At 36.0% G+C, this 19,257-nt stretch overlaps 1 protein-coding gene across 5 annotated transcripts in view; it reads right to left on the reverse strand.

Annotated features, from left to right (window-relative positions):
* Positions 1 to 19,257, reverse strand: part of LOC135200888 (uncharacterized) — a 1,536,981-nt gene that overhangs the window by 59,946 nt on the left and 1,457,778 nt on the right. For all 5 annotated transcript variants that reach the window (XM_064229627.1, XM_064229624.1, XM_064229626.1 and 2 more), the window contains 8 exons: positions 17,968 to 18,026; positions 17,214 to 17,275; positions 16,017 to 16,105; positions 11,750 to 11,855; positions 7,606 to 7,760; positions 6,353 to 6,436; positions 3,554 to 3,683; positions 2,403 to 2,414 (listed from right to left, as the gene is read on the reverse strand). In XM_064229627.1, the coding sequence (XP_064085697.1) occupies positions 2,403 to 2,414; positions 3,554 to 3,683; positions 6,353 to 6,436; positions 7,606 to 7,760; positions 11,750 to 11,855; positions 16,017 to 16,105; positions 17,214 to 17,275; positions 17,968 to 18,026 (697 nt within the window). The remainder of the gene's footprint in view (positions 1 to 2,402; positions 2,415 to 3,553; positions 3,684 to 6,352; positions 6,437 to 7,605; positions 7,761 to 11,749; positions 11,856 to 16,016; positions 16,106 to 17,213; positions 17,276 to 17,967; positions 18,027 to 19,257) is intronic.

Consider the following 19,257-nt stretch of genomic DNA (forward strand, 5'->3'; position numbering starts at 1 on the left):
ATATTTTACACTTGGGCATTCATACTGTGGAACTAGGCTACGCATGTTGATGGTTATTAAGGCTTTTTCTGCATCATTGTCAACTCATTTTGTACAATAATACTTTTTTCGTTTCCAACTTATCTCCCAATTCAGGGCCTTGCGCCAAGACACAATAATTGTCACTGGAACGATCCCAGTTGCAAATGTTTCCAACTATTTTAACAGTCTGGAAAAAGTTGTTAACACTAAATCTAGCTTCCTACAAGGTTAGGCCCAAATCTCCTTTGATCGTGTTCTTCCAATTCTCATCAGGGCTGAAGTAGACAACGGAATTGCATTGTACGTTGCGCTATCTTTTACGTAAATAAAAAGGCACAAGCCTGACTTCCGAATACCAAATGAAACGCATTAATTACGTTGTTTCATGGGCGATAATTGAAAGTACGAAATAACATAAGCATTATATATATATATATATATATATATATAGTATTATATATATATATATATATATTATATATATCTATATATATTATATATATATATATATAATATATATATTATATATATATATGATATATATATAGTATATATATATATATATATATATATATATATATATATATTATATATAATATATATATATACACACACACATATACTTATATATAATATGTACGTATTATACCAACTAACTAAGTTCTAGTTCCCTGTTGTACTGGACGAACGTAATGCAAGTACTACATTTTTTACTCAATGAGAACCTTTACAAAACACTTGGACTTCCAAATGAATTTGCGAGAATTAAAAAAAATGAAGGGCTCCCACACAGTCACAAGGGAAAAGTGGCACAGACCACATGTAAAGGGGGGGGGGAGAGGGCGGGGGGTTAAGTCACGCATCATCAGGTCAATGGTCAACACCAGATGCCACAGAGGACGAGGGCTCTCAGGGTGTTGTTAAGTGAATGTTGGGGTGGGGGGGTGGGGGTCAGACTAGTGGCACGTCCTCCTCTAAACCCTCAAGGCTTCAAGGAATACTTCAAAAACTTCATACTCGTCTTGATTTAAGGGGGAAGGGGGGAGGGGGAGGGGGTTAGAAAGAGGAAGATTCGATACTTAATTGATTCTGTCGTGAGAGAACCTAGAGTGAGATGAAGAGGGCGAGTCTGTTGACAAGAGGATTTTCCTTCGGTTTGTAGGACGATATTATATGGTTCGGGGTAGGGGAGTGGTGGGGGAGTGGTGGGGGAGAGGAGGTGGAGGAGGAGGGCGGTGGGGGGTTTGTTGGAGAGTGATTCACGTGCTGCTCTTTTCCATGCTAAACTTCTGGAGACGAGTATCTTGAAAAATTTTAGTTTTTCAAAAATTTTATTATTTTATCATTTAAAAGCTTGACAATATATTTTAGGTGAAGTCGAACATCCCCATTTAATCCAAATTGATAAAATTGATTCATATTCAAAGAAAAATGTGCAAAAGTTGCCTCTTTTGTGGAATCCAGAGCATAGGTTTAATTGCAAACATTACCCTCAAGGTCACTTTATCAAATTCATGTACTACTGTTTCTTGCATCAGTGCATACAGTAACCATGTACAGGGCTTATTAAACATTTCTTTGTATACAGTTTATTTGAAAACTGATTAGGAAGCAGTTCAACTCTTTACGAAATATGGTTTGGAAGAGGACTTCATTGTAACAATGATCGTTCAGAACTTCAGAGGGACGGCCCATTCAGAGTTATAGTTCATTAAAAGCAAAGATTTTTTTTAGTGTGACTGATAGTAATTCTGCTGTACGCTCTATGCTTCAAAGTCTTTCCTTTGCCCACTGACCTTTGTCACTGCACCGCCGGAGCAGCTTACAAAGACAAATTATATCTTTGTTTACTTAAGTGACAAATTTTCGAACCTCCATCTTCTTAGCAAGGAAAAAAAGCCAGGACACAAAGGGGAAACGTCATCCTCAGGAAAAACTGACAACATTGAACACATACAGAAAAGGAGGGATAATATTTTCTCGCCATTTTCCTATAAAAAAATAAACTAGGACAAACAGAGTTTAATATCAATAGATTGAGAGGTTCCACAAGGTCACAGACACGAAAGGGTTCAAACTGTATATGAACATTCTTTGGACTGTCAAGTAGTAATTTAAAAAAAAGAGGGTGTCACGCGTGGACTCTGCAGTAGGGTATAAAATATTGGTATTAAATACTGATATATTTAAAAATTGCCAAAAATAAATATGGAAGTAGGTGGTTCAGGGTTTGTACTAACTGCCGCAAATTAATGAGAGTCAGTTATCGTAAGTTATTTTTTACATGTTTATGTGGATTCACTGGTATGAGTAAAATATATATATAAAAAACAGACAAGACATAACAAACAACCCTTCGTTGGTACTTAGGCAGGACTTACGTCGAAGGCTAACTGTAATTAAACATGAGAGCGAATGTTACTGACCTTAAAAAAAAGGTGAGGGGGAGTTGATTATGTATTCATGAAATGTATTTTGAACACAAAGCTCTTTATGTGAAATCAACAAGAAGTGGCTATCTAACCACTGAATGATAAAAAAAAGTTTCATTTCACGCTCAAAGGACCTGTTGTTTGGGGGAATGGAATGTTAATTAGATCAACATTACTCTGGGACAAATTAACTTCTTACATAAGCTCCTGTTTTAAAATGCTTCCGAGAGGTACACAGATTAATGACTTCGGAATAAAAGCTTCATCTTACCTTCGTTCTTCACTACCTAATTAAATGTTCTCGTAATTGGCAAAACATTCTGACAAGTGTATTTGGGGTACTTAAATATTTTATGCTCTTTCGTACATGTCTTTTTTTGGATACTTATTAAAAAAAATTTTGTGGCTCAAAAGAGTAACTGGAATGGGGTTTACCCGGCACACCTGGCACAAAATGAATGAAATTAAGACAAATAAACAAATAAACGAATAAATAAATAAATAAACAGATAAAAAATAATTTTCCCCAAAATTGTAATGAAAATAAGCAACATCATACTGCATCCGATCTTCTGGACAGTGATATGTATATAATATAAACTTTCGTTACGGTAAACGTCAGTTTAGCAGGCCTCAAAAATTCCATTAAAACTTGGCTTTGATCTCTACTCTTATATACTGACAAAATCAAGACTCAAAAACAAAGCAGGGAGGTGATCAAAAATACATGGAAACGCCAATACTGCATAAAGCACGATTAAATAATTGGATTTACGAGTTTTTTTCTCAAACAAACAACTGGGAAGAAGAATGCATAAATTTACTTCGCACAAGACTGAAATTAATTACCAGCAGAAAAAAAAAGCAAAGCGCCTGATAGCATCAACTGGGGAATAGGTCAGTGAATACAACGCCCACGAAAATAATCAAAATAAGAAAATGTCTAGTCAACTTAAAATGTAAAAATAACAAAAATAAACCAAAGATGAAATTCAAAATAAAACTGAGAAACGGAAATATGCGTCAGAAAGCATAGACTCAATAGAAAACCATTCGATACGTGCCGAAGTAGAGCCGCCCCTTGCAAACATGTGAGCTACCTGGGCCTCCGGGTAATCCTTCATTGCCGTCAGGACGTCCTCCCTGGAGAGGCTGAAGAGCTCCGAGTAGCCCACTGACCTCACGTCCGCCGTTCGCCTGCCGGAAGAAGAAGAGGGCGCGGATCGAAAACTGTAATTAACGGGGGGAATGGGATGTAAAATTGAGCCCTAAGAGGTCATTCAGAGTTGAAAGGGAAATTTAGAGCAGAAGGTTTTGAAGGCGTAACAGGAGGAAAACCTCGCAGTTGCACTATGAAACAATTGTTAGGCAAAGGTGGAATGGCAGATGGAAGAGAATATGAATGGAGGTAAAGTAAAAGGAATGAAAGGGGTTGTGAAGCTAGGTGCCGAGGGGAGCATCATATTAAAAGTATAAGATGTAAAAGTATAAGAATATATTGAAAGTATAAGGTGTAAAACCTTGGTTTGCCTTTGGAACATAAGATCTGGTTGGATAAAACTCAAGGAATATAAGATAATAATAGCTGTCATGCTTCAAGTGTACGAGTTTCAAGGGCCAAAATTTGGTAAGGTTGGTTCAGAGTTAGCTTCTTTGCATTTCATCTTATCTAAAATCTAGAAAATTCAAAATGTTCTCATTACCTCTTCGTTGTTAGGTCGTGCGAATCTATGGAAGCCTGCTTTACAAAAAAATGTTTTTGTCTTGTTCATTACAAGGTTTGTATTTGAATAAAATGTTTTTGTCTTGTTCATTACAAGGTTTGTATTTGAATAAGAGTAATAATAATAATAATAATAATAAAAATTATGGAGGAAAGTAAAAGCGATAACGCTCAAGGATTAAACAAGAAAATATATTAACTCTGCCTGTTCCTCGAGAACCAAGAGCCCGTGCAGACCTAATGCTAGCTTAATGAACACAGAATAAAATTTTGAAACAACCACGTATTTGACATTTACAGAAGAGTAAAAATAATTAAAATGGAAGTCCTCTCGCATTTTCTGTTTGGGTGAAGTATGAAGGAAACTGGTAAAGTACAGAAAAAGTATAAAAATAGATAAAAATTGATAACTCAGGGCATAATTTCCAGCTCCTTTGTTGACATGCCAAAAGATAAATGAAAAAATGAATTGATGATGATGAGAAAATTCAATTTTCTCTTGAATATTAATGAGTGCGAATGGAAAGTTCACAACGATGCATAATTTTTCTATTCTCCTGATAAAATGTGATGAGCAAACTTGGAGAAGTACAAAAAAATATGGGGTTTTATGGATTCCATGCAAATCAGATGACATTAGAAAGTGGGCGAACATATTTCAATTTCAGATAAAAATTCAATAATACATATACATATATGTTTAAATACATGTTGTAAGTAAATCATTATAAAACTTTGGGAAACAAATACATTGATGGCTTTCGACTTGAGATAAAAATATGCAATAGATTATAGTATATATATATATATATAAATATATATATATATAATATATATATATATATATATATATATATATACATATACTATCTATTAAATATGCATCGTCACCAAATTTTTATGATAAAACAATTACGTTTGCGAGCTAACTACAGACATTAACGGCAATATATAAAAGAAATTATATACAATAGGTAAAGAAGGACTTTCCTTCTGTCCCTGGAAGGTAATACTGGATACAACGCTCCTTTTAACAGAATTATATAACCACGAATTCTCTTGATGTGATAAAGACAAAATGGGCACGACACAGGTGGCAACATTTCACCTTTAATGAAATGGGAGGGAAAACATGATGAGCTTAAGGCATGTGGTTTTAGAGTCTCCTTTCACTGAGGGCAAAACCGCTCCAGTAAAAAATAAATAAACCTATTTAAGTAAAAAGCATATCAATAATCATACTTCAAGATTAAATACGAGTAATCAAGGGAAAGGGCTAAGACCAATAGATGGGTAAAGGCAGAGAGAAACTAGACTAAGAAATAAGTGAAAGAGATACAAGATTAAGAAATAACTGAATTAGAGAAACAAGACTTAGGAAGTAATTGAGAGCGAGAGAAACAGGAATAAGAAATAACTGGAAGAGAGAAACAAGACCAAGAAATAATTGGAAGGGAGAGACAAGACTAAGAAATCACTGAAAGTGAGAAACAAGTCTAAGAAAGAATTGAAATAGAGAAACAGCACTGAAACGTAACTGAAAAATTTTTTCACTTTGAGAATATGAAGATGTCAGACTGTCACAGCCTAGGCAATTCAGATTTAGGGAATGTGTCTCGGTGCAAGATTTTGTAAAATGAAATCTTATGTGCTCTGGGTTACGCTAAGAAGTAATAGTTTTGAGAGGTTGGCGAGCAAGGTCGAAGAAAGAATGCGGGAATGGAGGTGACGTAAAATTCTAAAAAGTGGGTGAAGCTAGGGGTCAAATGGACGCTGTTAACATCCTTTAGTAATGCCTACAGGGCACCAAGTGAGGTGCACTGAGGGCAATAACCCACTACAGGGGAAGGTGTTAGCTTTTTCAGGGGACTTTAGAACAAGCCCACAGATTTACAAGGACGCGAATTCATAGGGACATCAGAAAAATGTCCACAGATTTATATGGGTGAGAATTCTTTGGGACCTAGGAAGTCTACGGATTCACGCAGACGTAAATTCTTAGGGACTTCAGAAAAAAGTCCACAGATTTACAAGGAAGTGAATTCTTAGGAAAAAGAAAAAAGGAGGAAAAAAATATGCATAATACGTGTTAGAGGTCTTAAGGTAAGGAACTTGCTGGTTAAGTCCACACAAATTTTAAAAATTTCTTCAGAACTGGAAGCAAGGGGGGGCTTACTTGTTGAGTCCATCCAGGTTGAGAATACCGATTTCTCCGAAGAAGTCTCCTGCTTTCATGGTGGTTAGAACTTTGCCCGTCTCACTGGAAAAGGTAAAACATTCTGTAAATACTAATAAATGTAAATACCAGATTGAGTCAGTTTAATATTTCAATACAATATTTTTTTTCAAACCAAAATACCTCATAAAAACCCTTTTCGTTTGATTGATAATTCCTGATGTATTCGATATTTGCCCTAATTAAATAAAAAAAATGGTCACAGGAAAATAAAGTAAAACAGAGCAATTAACTTACGGCTGATTACTATCATTCGATATAATTAACAATGATAATTTTATGTAGCTTAAATTATGACATGTCGGTGAGTAACATTGATATTAATATGTTTAATTGATTGATGCCAAAAAATTTAAAGCTAATCAAGATTTTTCTTCGAGTACTTTTCAGTCTAATTATAAGCTAACTATCCAGTCCATATATTTAACAATTACCACACCTATTACATCCCAAGATAATCAACTACCTGGTATATATAGCAGTAAAAAAATAAGCTTCACGTGGCAGGCAAAAAGGGCTTCAGTTCTAAACGCCAAGAGTTGGTTGGGGATTCAGAGGACAAAAGATCCAAGTGAGAAGAAATATTTCCGAGAGTCAGGGAAAAGACGTCTCCTTTCTCTGGACTATTTTTTTTTCCCATTTCCGATTCGTTTTCGTTTGCGTAAAGAAAGTAAGTTTCACCCTAAAGGGGTCGTTCGACTTCGATGGGCCCCATCCACTCTTGAAGGTCTAATTTGTAGGGGTTAACATTAAGCCCCTCAAAAGAGAGAGAGAGAGAGAGAGAGAGAGAGAGAGAGAGAGAGAGAGAGAGAGAGAGAGAGAGAGAGAGAATTTCAAACGATCACATTAAAAAAATTCTCGTTTATAAAAGTAAAATTTAAATACATATAGTATATTATAATATATATATATATCTATATATATATATATATATATATATATATATATATATATAATATATATATACTATACATATACACACACATATATATATATATATAATGGAATGTTTAGGAATCATCGTGCTTCCATAAGCTTAACACCTTAACTATCTATAAAGAGAGAGAGAGGAGAGGAGAGAGAGTGGAGGAGAGAGAGGAGAGAGAGAGCGGGGAGAGAAATGGACGAGAGGAGAGGAGAAGCAGCCAAGCAATATCCCCACAGGAAAATGAAAGCAAATAACAGCGCCCTACCTTATCACCTCGAGTATACCATCGGCTATAATGAACATTTCCCTGGCCACCTCGCCTTTCCTACAGATGAGATCACCGGGTGTGAAGATGTAGGCTTTCATCTTGAGCACCAGGTCGTGGAGGAACTCTGGCTGGCATTCCTTAAATATACTAACCTGTTGAAAAAAAAAGTTAAATGTTTCGTGAGACAAACAGAATATAATGTTCTTTTGGTTAGAAATATTTGTAGTTATAATACGAGAATATGAAGCATTTTTAATTTTGTGTATGTGTATAAGTGTGTATGAATGCATGTATATGAAAACTAAACAACGCTTCGTATACTGATATGGTCTTGATCAAATCACGCATTATCAGTCAAAAGAGTGACAACGTTCGTCAAGGAAGTTGAATGCATCGGAAAGCATTGTACATTTCAATTTGCCTAAGTAAGGCCGTTTTATGTAACGCGGATAATGAAGAAGAACGCGTCCCCAACAGAATGTCCGTTTATTTTTTTTCCTTCCAAATGTAAATTCTCCAAGGAATGAGAAATTCAATATGCAGTTACCTTTTCAAAAGATCTCTCTCTATCAGGGGAAGGCATTAGCTATAAAGGAAATTCATGTCCCTTTTATAATCAAATCGATACTTCATTCACACACTGGCGTGAATGCATTTACGTGGTTTTAAGGAGGAAAGGCCCATTGTACCTGGTAACAGAAGGAAATTGAAAAGAAATGAAAAGTGAATATGATCGACTCTTTATAACAGACGGAAACATACAAGAAATTAAGAATGAATATGATCTGGTTTCGTCATCCAAAGCTTTCTCGAAGGGACTTCAGTTCTTAATAAGTCTTTAGAAGTGGACTTCTGGATAGAGAGGTGTATATCCAGGAATATTTTTCTTCGTTCGCTTTTGTTTCATTTGTATGCCCGAGGCGCGCGCACGGAAGCGCACACAAACATATATATCAATATATCTGTCTTTTAACTTTTTCAGTACTGGTAAATGTGTCTGTGTCTGTCTCTGTCTGTGTTTAATATATACAAAAAATACATGATACCACACACAACTCGCAAAGACTAAAATCTGACCTCCATACCACCGAAAAAAAGAAAGACTAAAAATAATAAAGTCTCAAAACAGAAATAAAAAGAAAACTTAAAAAGTGAAATGAGGAGACTCAGCTAAACACAGGGAACACAGACTAGGTGACAAAGTGACCACGATAATGGAGTTATGGGTGGAACCACCAGGCCTTAACTATCCTAACTACTTTAACACTTCCCAATATCCTCTCAATCCTTCCTAACGACTTTCTGTCTCTTGGCAGAGGAGAGAGAGAGAGAGAGAGAGGAGAGAGAGAGAGAGAGAGAGGAGAGAGAGAGGGGAAGGTGATATCCAAGAATGTTTATGTTAATTTTAAATTCAACTAATTTTATACGAGTAAAACTCTCTATAATGATGTTGAGAGAGAGAGAGAGAGAGAGAGAGAGAGAGAGAGAGAGAGAGAGAGAGAGAGGATGTGAAAATGTTCATGTCTATATCGCATTCAATTGTACATATATGGGACAAATTCTGGTACTTTATTTTTTAACCCCTCGTTTACCCGTTTGCCATAAATTCTATATAATCATCGCTTTTCCCCCTCATTCCTTTTCATTTCTATAAAAATTTGTTATAGCTTATTTGAAACAATCACGCTATGACCAATAATAAATTCTCTAAGGTTAAATTGTGACACACAATAACAAAAGGTAATTATTTGGCGATAACGTTCTATTTTCTTTATACAGATCATGTACGAAAAACTAAGTCACCTGATACAATGTGACCCTGAAATGAATTGCAATCATACCTGATCAATATTAATCAGTACGTAATCCGGAGAAACATGAATGAATGAGTCAAATACACTCTTGACGTAACGTAAACCGCGCCTGAAGAATTTCGTCAGGAAAAGTCAAGAGGAACAGGGGCACATCTCGGAAATATTCATTTATTCATGGAATTTTAAAATGAATAACACAAAACAAAACGTGAAAGCTATGCCCCAAGGGTCCCGTGAGCTGGTGGTTTGTAGACTGCGGGAAAAAAAAGTTCGAAACATTATGACGTTTGACTTTGAACGAAAAGTTCGGGTATTATGACGACCACAAACGTCAGGGGAGGATGCTTAGTCAGGTGTGAACACAAAGGCAATGAGTGATTTGGGGGTCACGTGATTAAACGGGGCATCAGAAAGCGCTGCTTTGTTTTATGTCTCGATCATTGTAGTCGTCGTAGAGATCTGATGCTGCGCGTATAATGAGGAAGTTATTTTGTGTCTTAGGAAGCAATTTTAAATTCTTAGTTGCTTTCAATGTGGCTGTTTATATATATATATATATATATATACATATATATATATATATATATTATATATATATATAGACGAACATTGGCATGTCTTGGTTCTTTAGGAGACAAGAGAATGAGGGCTTTTATTTTATACGCACCCATATATATATATATATATATATAATATATATATATCTAATATATATATATATATATATATATATATATGTATTATATAGAGAGAGAGAGAGAGGAGGAGACGATGAGAGAGAGAGAGAGAGAGAGCATGTTCCTACAATCTTTAAAAATCCTATTACTCTGTTTTTGTATTTTCACACTTTAGAAGGTCCTGGCGACTGGGGTCCTGAAGTCAAAGTAGTTATCGTGGCCTCCAATCTGGGTATGAGAACTGTTTAAATCACTTCAAAAATCAAAAGTATGCTAGGCCCTGAAGTTGGAGATTTTAACCAAATAAACTATAACCTGTTATGTTCACGGTTACAATGCGTTAAAAGATATTTTGATCTCGATTTGTCCATTATTATTTGAATTAATAATGATTCATGCATAATTTTACATTTGAATGCTTGTTTCAGTAGTCAAAATTTGTTGCTTGGGCGGTCCTTAATGTCTGAGACTGCATTAACAAGAAAAGTCTACTTTGTAACCTGTTTTCTGATTACTTTTTTTTTACTAACTATCACCCTGGAAGACATACGAAAACTATACACAGACAAAAAACAATACATCAATGTATCCTTCCATACACAGACTATACAAAAATACTTTGACGTGCTTCCCAATGCATACAACATACAAAAAATACTTTCATGTCATGTATGTTTCCATTACATACAACATAAATGTTTACAGTGAATATAAAAACCGTCACTCCAATATTCCTCTGGCGCACAGACAGACACACACACAAATAATTTTCTCCTAAATTAACCCGAAATAAAAGAAATAAAAGGTAATTGTAACACTACATCGTTCCTCCGTTCCAGAAAGCTTTTTATAGACCCCTCATATAATCATTAGCGGCATCGATTTCACCCCCTTTTAACAAATTCACACTGCGAGAAGTTTCATTACATTCATAATGCGTTGCAGTTTCAATTATAACCTCGTAACTCAGCCGTCAATATTTGCACATATTAATTAGGCCGACGGGTGACCTCTCAAACCCGACCTCGCCGAGGGAAAGTGGAAACAGATGCGGATGTCAATCCACTCAATTGGTTGAATAGTTGATGCATGTTATCAATTGACGATTGAAATATATTATCCACAGATGAAAAAAAAACTGGAACACAGACTTCACTTCATTAACCATATATCAAGAAGTGACTGCCCTGACAATCGTTAGGTCACGACATACACAATCTTGACACCAATCATTAGAAGAGGTCATTGCAGTTTAAAATCCTATGAAACTGTTTATAGCTGAACCACACCTACCTTTGTTCATTACCTTGAGTTTACACAGGTGCACAGGCGAACAAATCCCCTAACTTTATTTAAAAAGGCACTGGCCTGGTTTTCTAGCAGTGTCCACCCCATAAAACAAAGCGACCACCACCTGTCTCCTTAGGGTCTCCACACCCGTCGATAATGGCCCGGTCTCCCCCCAAAATCCCTAAGTTAAGGACCTGGTTCCCTTTCAGCCCAGCCCACTGCATAAAATAAAAGACCTCATTCTCTTGTCACCTAAAGACCCAAGACCTGTCGATGTTCGTCTCCCAAAATGACCGCAGCCTCATCCCCTCCTTCTGGTTGCATTTACATACATACATACATGCATGCATACATACATACCTTCTTGAGCGTAGCAAGGTTGACGTGAAGGGCAAGCTCGGTCTTCAGCTTGTCAGGGAGTAGGCCTAAGGCCATGTTTATGTCCCCGCCTCCCTGGATACGACCTCTGTGAATAAGATTAAAGAGCAGATATTATCTATAATAAAGAGGCTAAGACTTCTTCATAACTCTGAAAACATATGTCTTAAGGACACACACACACACACACCACAGGTGAAGAAATAAGAGATTGGGTGTGGGTTATAAATCCAGCCTCTTCTTTTTCTACCTGTGGTAATAGGTGTGATATACAGTTACGTATTTATGTACACATAAATAAATCAAAGATCTTTCTTATGCACACTTACATATATAAGTATTTAAATACATATGTATACACAGAATGATAGATAGATGTATAAAGTACTATTCTTCGTGACTAATCTAAACTGAAACAGATATTCATATATACAAAAACACATGAATCAAAGCTCTTTTTGTATGCATACATACATACACACATACATACAGATACATATGTAAAGTAATACTACGCTTCAAGATTACCATAAACTCAAGCAGACATCCATTTGCCTCATGGAATTCCGAACTTCCTGCTTTTCCATAACTTTCTGGGAAACGTTCCATCATCCTAATATTTCCTTTGAAGCTGCCGAGCTTCCAGATTAGAGAGAACGTTTCCAGATTACAGAACGGATCCAAAAAGTTAAAAGAAGAAAGTGGGAAGTTGAGGAATGTTAGAAATCCGTGCTTGCATGCATCTTTTATTACTCTTCTCTGTCCTCTCGTCGGTTCCAGCATTCGCTTCTTTTTAACCCCCCTCCCTTCTTTTTACCCCCTTCCCTTGCTTTCCCATCATGGCACGACAACACCTATTCACGTCCTCATTAAAATTCACACGTTCGTCGATCCCGGACGTTGCTTTGTGCATATGAGGTCGAGTCGCGCAGGACGACACAGGGGACTCCAGTATTCATGCAAAGTGAATGGTTAGCATGACATTGGGTCATTCTGAAGGGGTCGCCAGCCACTCCTCCCTTCTCTTTCTTTGAGAGAGAGAGAGAGAGAGAGAGAGAGAGAGAGAGAGAGAGAGAGAGAGAGGTTGGCTAACACCACATCAGACTATTTCCAATGATTGCACTTTTTTTTTTAATTCATAGGCCTAAACACAATGCGTAAAAGATAAATAGAGTAAAAGACGGGAAAAACTCATGCTTCTTGAGAGAGAGAGAGAGAGAGAGAGAGAGAGAGAGAGAGAGAGAGAGAGAGAGAGAGAGAGAGAGAGAGAGGGGGGGGGCCGCTTGAACTATCAGATCATTCCACTGATCGTGGGGTTTTCTTTAAATTTTCATGCCTAAATAGAATATACGTTAAGAGTATAAGAGTTTTATCATTCAAGTCAATGTGAGAGATTAACGGGATGTGTGTACAAAGAAGTGTCTTTTGGTAAAGTTCTCGTTATAAAATTGCCTTGCAAATTCATTTTCCTTCGACCCTTCATTTCTCACAAGCTTAATTCAACATTCCACAGATCTTGAAAAGTGAGTCATTCAGTGAATTATTAAAATACATATGATGATGGAGGACTTAAAAAAATATATAGTAAAGGAAACGGCAGAGACTTCGTTTAATTCCCCTGCGGCAGTAAGCCTACGGACACAAACTGGTACAGGATGCCTAGCACTATACAAGAGGTTGTGAAAATGTCTGTTGTCCTCTTATCGGGGACTGCTGTCTGATATGTGGAACCTCCTTCCTTTAGACCAGTACGTGTGTGTGTGTCTTTTGCTACATCGGGAAATGTCTCTAGTTATCAAGTTTCCGCTTCTGCATCTCCAAGCGCCAGGCAACGGTCGGAACAGGAAATAAACAATATTCTCTGGCAGACAAGGTTACTCAGGATCTAACTCTCTCATTTCTTGGCTCTTGTTTTGGAGAGCAAAATGCTCTTCTTCAACTGACCTTCTCCGCGGGTCTAAACGTTACTCTTACACAAGAATACCTAAAGTTATAAAGTAACTGTTATGTGGGTTTGCCTAGAGTCCTAAATTGGTCTATCTAGCTGGGAACGTGTAACAGGAACTCGGCTACTGGAGCTAAATAAGGAATCGGTAAAGGTACCCAGGGTTCACTGGGAGTGAGTAAAACTTGTATACCGGTTTGACCGGAGCTCTTGATGTTGCCAGCCACGTTACACATGTCAAACACCACCAGGGAGAAGGGGACAGCCATGCTTTCGTTTCCAAACCAGTTTCATAACCGTAGCGTGACAACAAAGGGATTGGCTAAACAAAAATAAATAAATAAATAAATAAAAAATAACACAGGAAAATGGGAGGCTATGCTTTTCAAAAGGTTGAAAAAACTGTCTGCTAACATTTCTGATATGAGTTATTACATTTTCTTGTTTGTTTTATTTTCAGGTTTTATTTTTTTCCACCTTATTTAATTTGATAATATTACCACTTTATTTTTCTATTACTTTTAACTTTTATTTTCATTTTTATTGTTAAAATTATTGTAAATTTTAAATTTATCTTTAAAATTTCCTTATATTATTTCATTTAAAATTTTTTACTGATATACTTTTAAATAAAACAGACATCCAGTTGCCTTTTTCAAAGCTCACATACTACCGCAACTGGAAAAAGACGTAGAGATTTAGCAGAATCGTATACGTACACTGATACATAATCAATGAACAAGTGTATACAGACAACTCCAGCAACCAGATGGTATAATCCTATTATCGAAAGAAAACGGAACCACCAGAGATGATCGAGGTTACTTATTAAGAAGCAACTCCTTCGGGGTTTCCTGGTTCGATGATAAAGAACAATACAATTCTTACCGAAAGGTAAATGGAAATATTGAAATATCTGATATGGAGAATATCGAGTAGAATAATATAAAATATAGATTTAGGGCCATAGGCCAAGCACTGGGACCTATGATGTCATTCAGCGCTGAAACGGAAATTGACAGTTAAAAGGTCTGAAAGGTGTAACAGGAGGAAAACCTCGTTGTGGAACGATGAATCACTTGTTAGGAGAGGGTGGAATGTAAGGCGGAAGAAATATGGACGGAGGTACAGTAAAAGGAATGAAAGGGGTTGCAGCTTGAGGCCGAAGTGGCGCTGACGGAGTATAAGGAAAACATCCAACATCATTCTATATGCCCTGAGGTATTGAATGTGGCAATGCAAAAGTGTGACGTCACACCCGAACATAAGAGCATCAACTATAAACAATGGAAATGACAATCAAACAGAACCCCGGACTCTATTCCTCTACCTGTAAATGCAAAAAGCAATTCAATCCTTCAGGATCCCACTTCGGAAGGGGGGGAACACACCTCTTTGTACCTTCCGTGATGTTTTTATTAAATGATAATGCAAGAGGCGAGAAGATATTGTCCAATAAAGCTGCTGATATGAGAGGCTTCCTTAATATCAAGGGTCTCTAACAAGTGGTTAAGTTAAAGGGGTCTTTCCCAGTCTGGCGCCTCTTGCCAAGCTCAAGATCAGAGACCATTGTATCTCTCACAGTCTTTGTGAGAACAAAGATTATCTAGAACGGTGTTGGAAAGAAAGGTAAAGAATATGTTTGGGATGCTGTAAAAGAAGGTATTGTACTCTTTGCTTGTGAGATTACGATTTTTGTTTATAAACTCCCGTATAACTCAGGGTAAAATAATCAGCTTGGTGGAAGTAACGTGAACAACCGCATTTATCTAAACGGGACAATGATAAAAGGAAGAAGAAAAGAAGAAGAAGAAGAAGAGAAAGAGAGAGAAGAGAGAGAGAGAGAGAGAGAGAGAGAGGAGAGAGAGAGAGAGAGAGAGAGAGAAATAGCAGGAAATATTGCCATTTCAATGAATATAGAATGAAAGAACCAGAGGTTATGTATAAAATTTAAGCCACACATAACTGACGATTAAAAGCAAAGGGGGGATGTTACGACTACCTTCACTCTCCCATACCTTGTCATTATCAGACTTCACTTCTGCAGCTCATTACCGTTCGTTATCTACCACCAGTTCTCTCATACCTTGCCATTATCATACATTACATAAGCAATTCATTATTGTTCTTTATTTCACACCTTTTCATGCATAATTATTTTTTCAAATCTTACCAACTAGACCCCTCACCGTTTTTGCAAGTCTTACCAACTAGACCGCATGCATAATATTTTTTTTTTATCTTACCAACTAACCCCCAATTACATTTTGCAAACCATACTAACTGGACCCCTCCCTTCCTTACCTTGACCAAGAGTAGTCATACCATCTCTGCACTCTCCTCTGCATAGCTCTAGGAACTTTGTGGTGACGCATATATAATTTGGCTCCATCCTGTTCGGGAGGGATATTCGATGAATATGGCAATGGTCTCATGTTAGTTTCACGCAGGCTTTAATTCATCACTCCCATGAAATATTTACGATGGGATAAATAAAGGAAGATTTATCCATGTCTAGTTTGTTAGAGGGACTGACATGTGGGTCATAAAAGATTTTGATCCTATTGTCATTTCAACATAGACACGGAAGCATAATCTTATTTATTTCGCCTTCTAAAAAGCAAGAACCGTCTAAATTGCACTCAAAATACTCCGAAAAATTCAACGATGAAACGCGAGTATAATGCTAATTTTGCGTCGTATATTAAACAAAGAAATTCGACATTACACGACTTCTGATATCCCACCTCTGAGGTCTCTGAATAAATATGAGGATATATAATTGCATATGCCATATCCTATGTACATGTCAGAGTAAGCAATCAGTCACATAAAAAAAGAAGTGGTTCGGGAACACTCAATCCCAGTTCAGAAACGGGCAACAAACAGAAATGGCTAGTTTACATCGATACACATTTAAAAATAAAATTTAAAAGCTTATTCACACACAATTAAAACAAGCTTTTAAAAGTCTATTCCGTAGACAAAATGATTCATCACCAGGTCCAACAAACCCCTTATGAATAAAACTCATCACAAGATAAAAATAAAATATATGAGTTCATATACCTGAGGGAGCAGGTATGTAGATGCATCTATATACAATGGGATGCTTCAAATATTATCTTCAAAAATGCAAATTAGCTCCGAGGGAAGGTCCTGGAGACGGTATTTACATCTAGTATACAGTATCTACATTCGTAGGCCTTATGGGTATGTCGGTATATGGTTGAAAATAAATTTTTTTTATGCATCCCCTCTCCATGAGCTGAGATAAACCTACATAAAATAAATTATACTTTCCGTAAAGTAACAAGAATGGATTTTATATCTACAGATAAAATCGTTGTTCCTAAACAAATTAAGTCTCATTAGCGTTTTACCTTATGTCAAAATTAATACGAAAACGTTCACAGATGAGTGCTTAGCATTAGAGGAACGACGCTTTCAAATTCAATATCCTAAAAGCTGTACCATTAAAAAAACATTACATATACTTACCAATAATCTTTCGAATTCCAACCTATTAGCATTACGGTTTGTAATCACATTACCAACTTGACCTGTGGAGAAGAAAATAATTAAAATTTCTCAATAAATAACTACTCTTAACACCTCAAGTATAAAAGATAATGTTTAAAGAGTAAAATAAAGGGGTTGACTTACATCCTCACAGAGTTAGTTTTACTGGAAAATAGACATAAAATCTTACCAACTTGATCTTTGAGGAAAAAACCGAAAATAACAGAAAATCTCTCATTAAGTTACTGGCGCTTTTCAAACCTCAAGTTTAACTGGTAACTTCGGAACGTAAAACAAAGGATTTACTAAAGAGGAAGAAGAAAAAATATTTGATTAAAAATGAAAAAGCTAAATCTTGGATCTTTTAAAGGGGAATTTTATCAGCCGAATTCCCGAGAGGAAAAATCGAGAAGTTTTGGAGACTGAAATGGAAACCTAAATTAACAAGGAAGAAGATCACTTAAATCTTGATTGGGCATTAGAGAGAGAGAGAGAGAGAGAGAGAGAGAGAGAGAGAGAGAGAGAGAGAGAGAGAGAGAGAGAGAGACTAACTGAACTTTTAGTTTCATCAAACCTTTTTCCTTTGTCTTGGATGAATCAAAGCCTTTCACCCGAAGGAATAAGGAATTTTTTTTTATATATTTATCATTCTTAAATATATTAGATAAATGAGATATACCTTTCTACGAACTTTGTTAATGTATAGAGAGAGAGCTTGCTGGGAGCTACTTACCCACAATGGTAGCAAAGATGAAGACGCCAATGAGGTAGCTAACTATTGTAAAAATATATCTGAAAAGAAAAAGAATTTTTTACCAATTACGATTAAGCTCAGGATCTACTTAAGAATGAAATGTCTCACGGGTTAGAAAAAAAAGAAAAGAAAAAGATCAAGAAGGCTTATAACTGAAAATGAAAAATGTAGATTAAATAATTATTAGAAAAATAATTAAGTACAAAATAGGAATGACGAGAAATAGGAGAATTTGACATATTTCAACGACAGAATAAAAATTTGACTTGAAAAGAAGATCACTGGAAGGGTAAAAAGAGGTCCTACTGAAATTTGGTGATGAACAGGAAAATACCATGACCAGGAATATCCAAAGAAGGGCCTCGGCATATAAACCCGTAGTTTTCGAACGTGCTCTTTCTCTCTTTTGTTTTTTGAGATAAAATAATTATTTTCAGAATTTTTCAAAATAAAAGATTTTTTTGTTTTCAGCCATATCATATTTTTTTCTAATTCAACCGTTGGTAGTAGAGTCGGGTCTGCCCTCCTAATTGAAAACTATGCATATATTCTCCTCAGGTGAAAATTTTGATAAAAAAAATATATTAAAAAAAGAAGAAGGAACGTTCGAAAACTTCGGGTGAATATGACGGAGAGGAGCCGTTCTCCACATGAGTGCCTATTCCCAACATATGTTGAACGTACACATCCACTGTTTACATTTTCATTTTTTTTAAATAAAAAAATTAACAATTTAAAAAATTTTAATTGAATAATATTCCCCTTTCATCTGCCTATAACAGAGGGAGAGAGAGGAATGAAAAAAAAAAAAAAACTAAAAAAATAAAAATATGAAAAGTGGCACCGTCCATGTTTTTTTTTCTCTTCTTCCACGAGAGGAACGCACCCAGTAATGGTTAAGAAAAAAAAGTGGCACTCAAAAAAATGTCTCATGGCTCCTTCCGGCTCGCGTGGCTCACTCAACCTTTGGCAAAAAAATAAAGCCACTCTCTGGTATACTGGAGTTTGAGTAAAAAAAAAAAAATTCTACTACGTGTTATGTTCCAGTAATTCATTTTTCTGGATTTCTTTACGCACGTCCGGAAGTTTTTTTTTTAAAAATTTATTTACTTTTAATTTTTCGAAAAATTCGAGCCCGGCCCTTTTCAGTTTCACTTCTTTTAGAGGAGACAGTTCAGAGTAATCTTTTATATATATATATATAATTTGTTGAAACAATATGAAAATATAAATAAAATCTTAATAAGTGTTCAATTCATAGGTAGGGAC

Source organism: Macrobrachium nipponense, chromosome 27 (genome assembly GCF_015104395.2).
Source record: "Macrobrachium nipponense isolate FS-2020 chromosome 27, ASM1510439v2, whole genome shotgun sequence".
Taxonomy (NCBI): Eukaryota; Metazoa; Arthropoda; class Malacostraca; order Decapoda; family Palaemonidae; genus Macrobrachium; species Macrobrachium nipponense.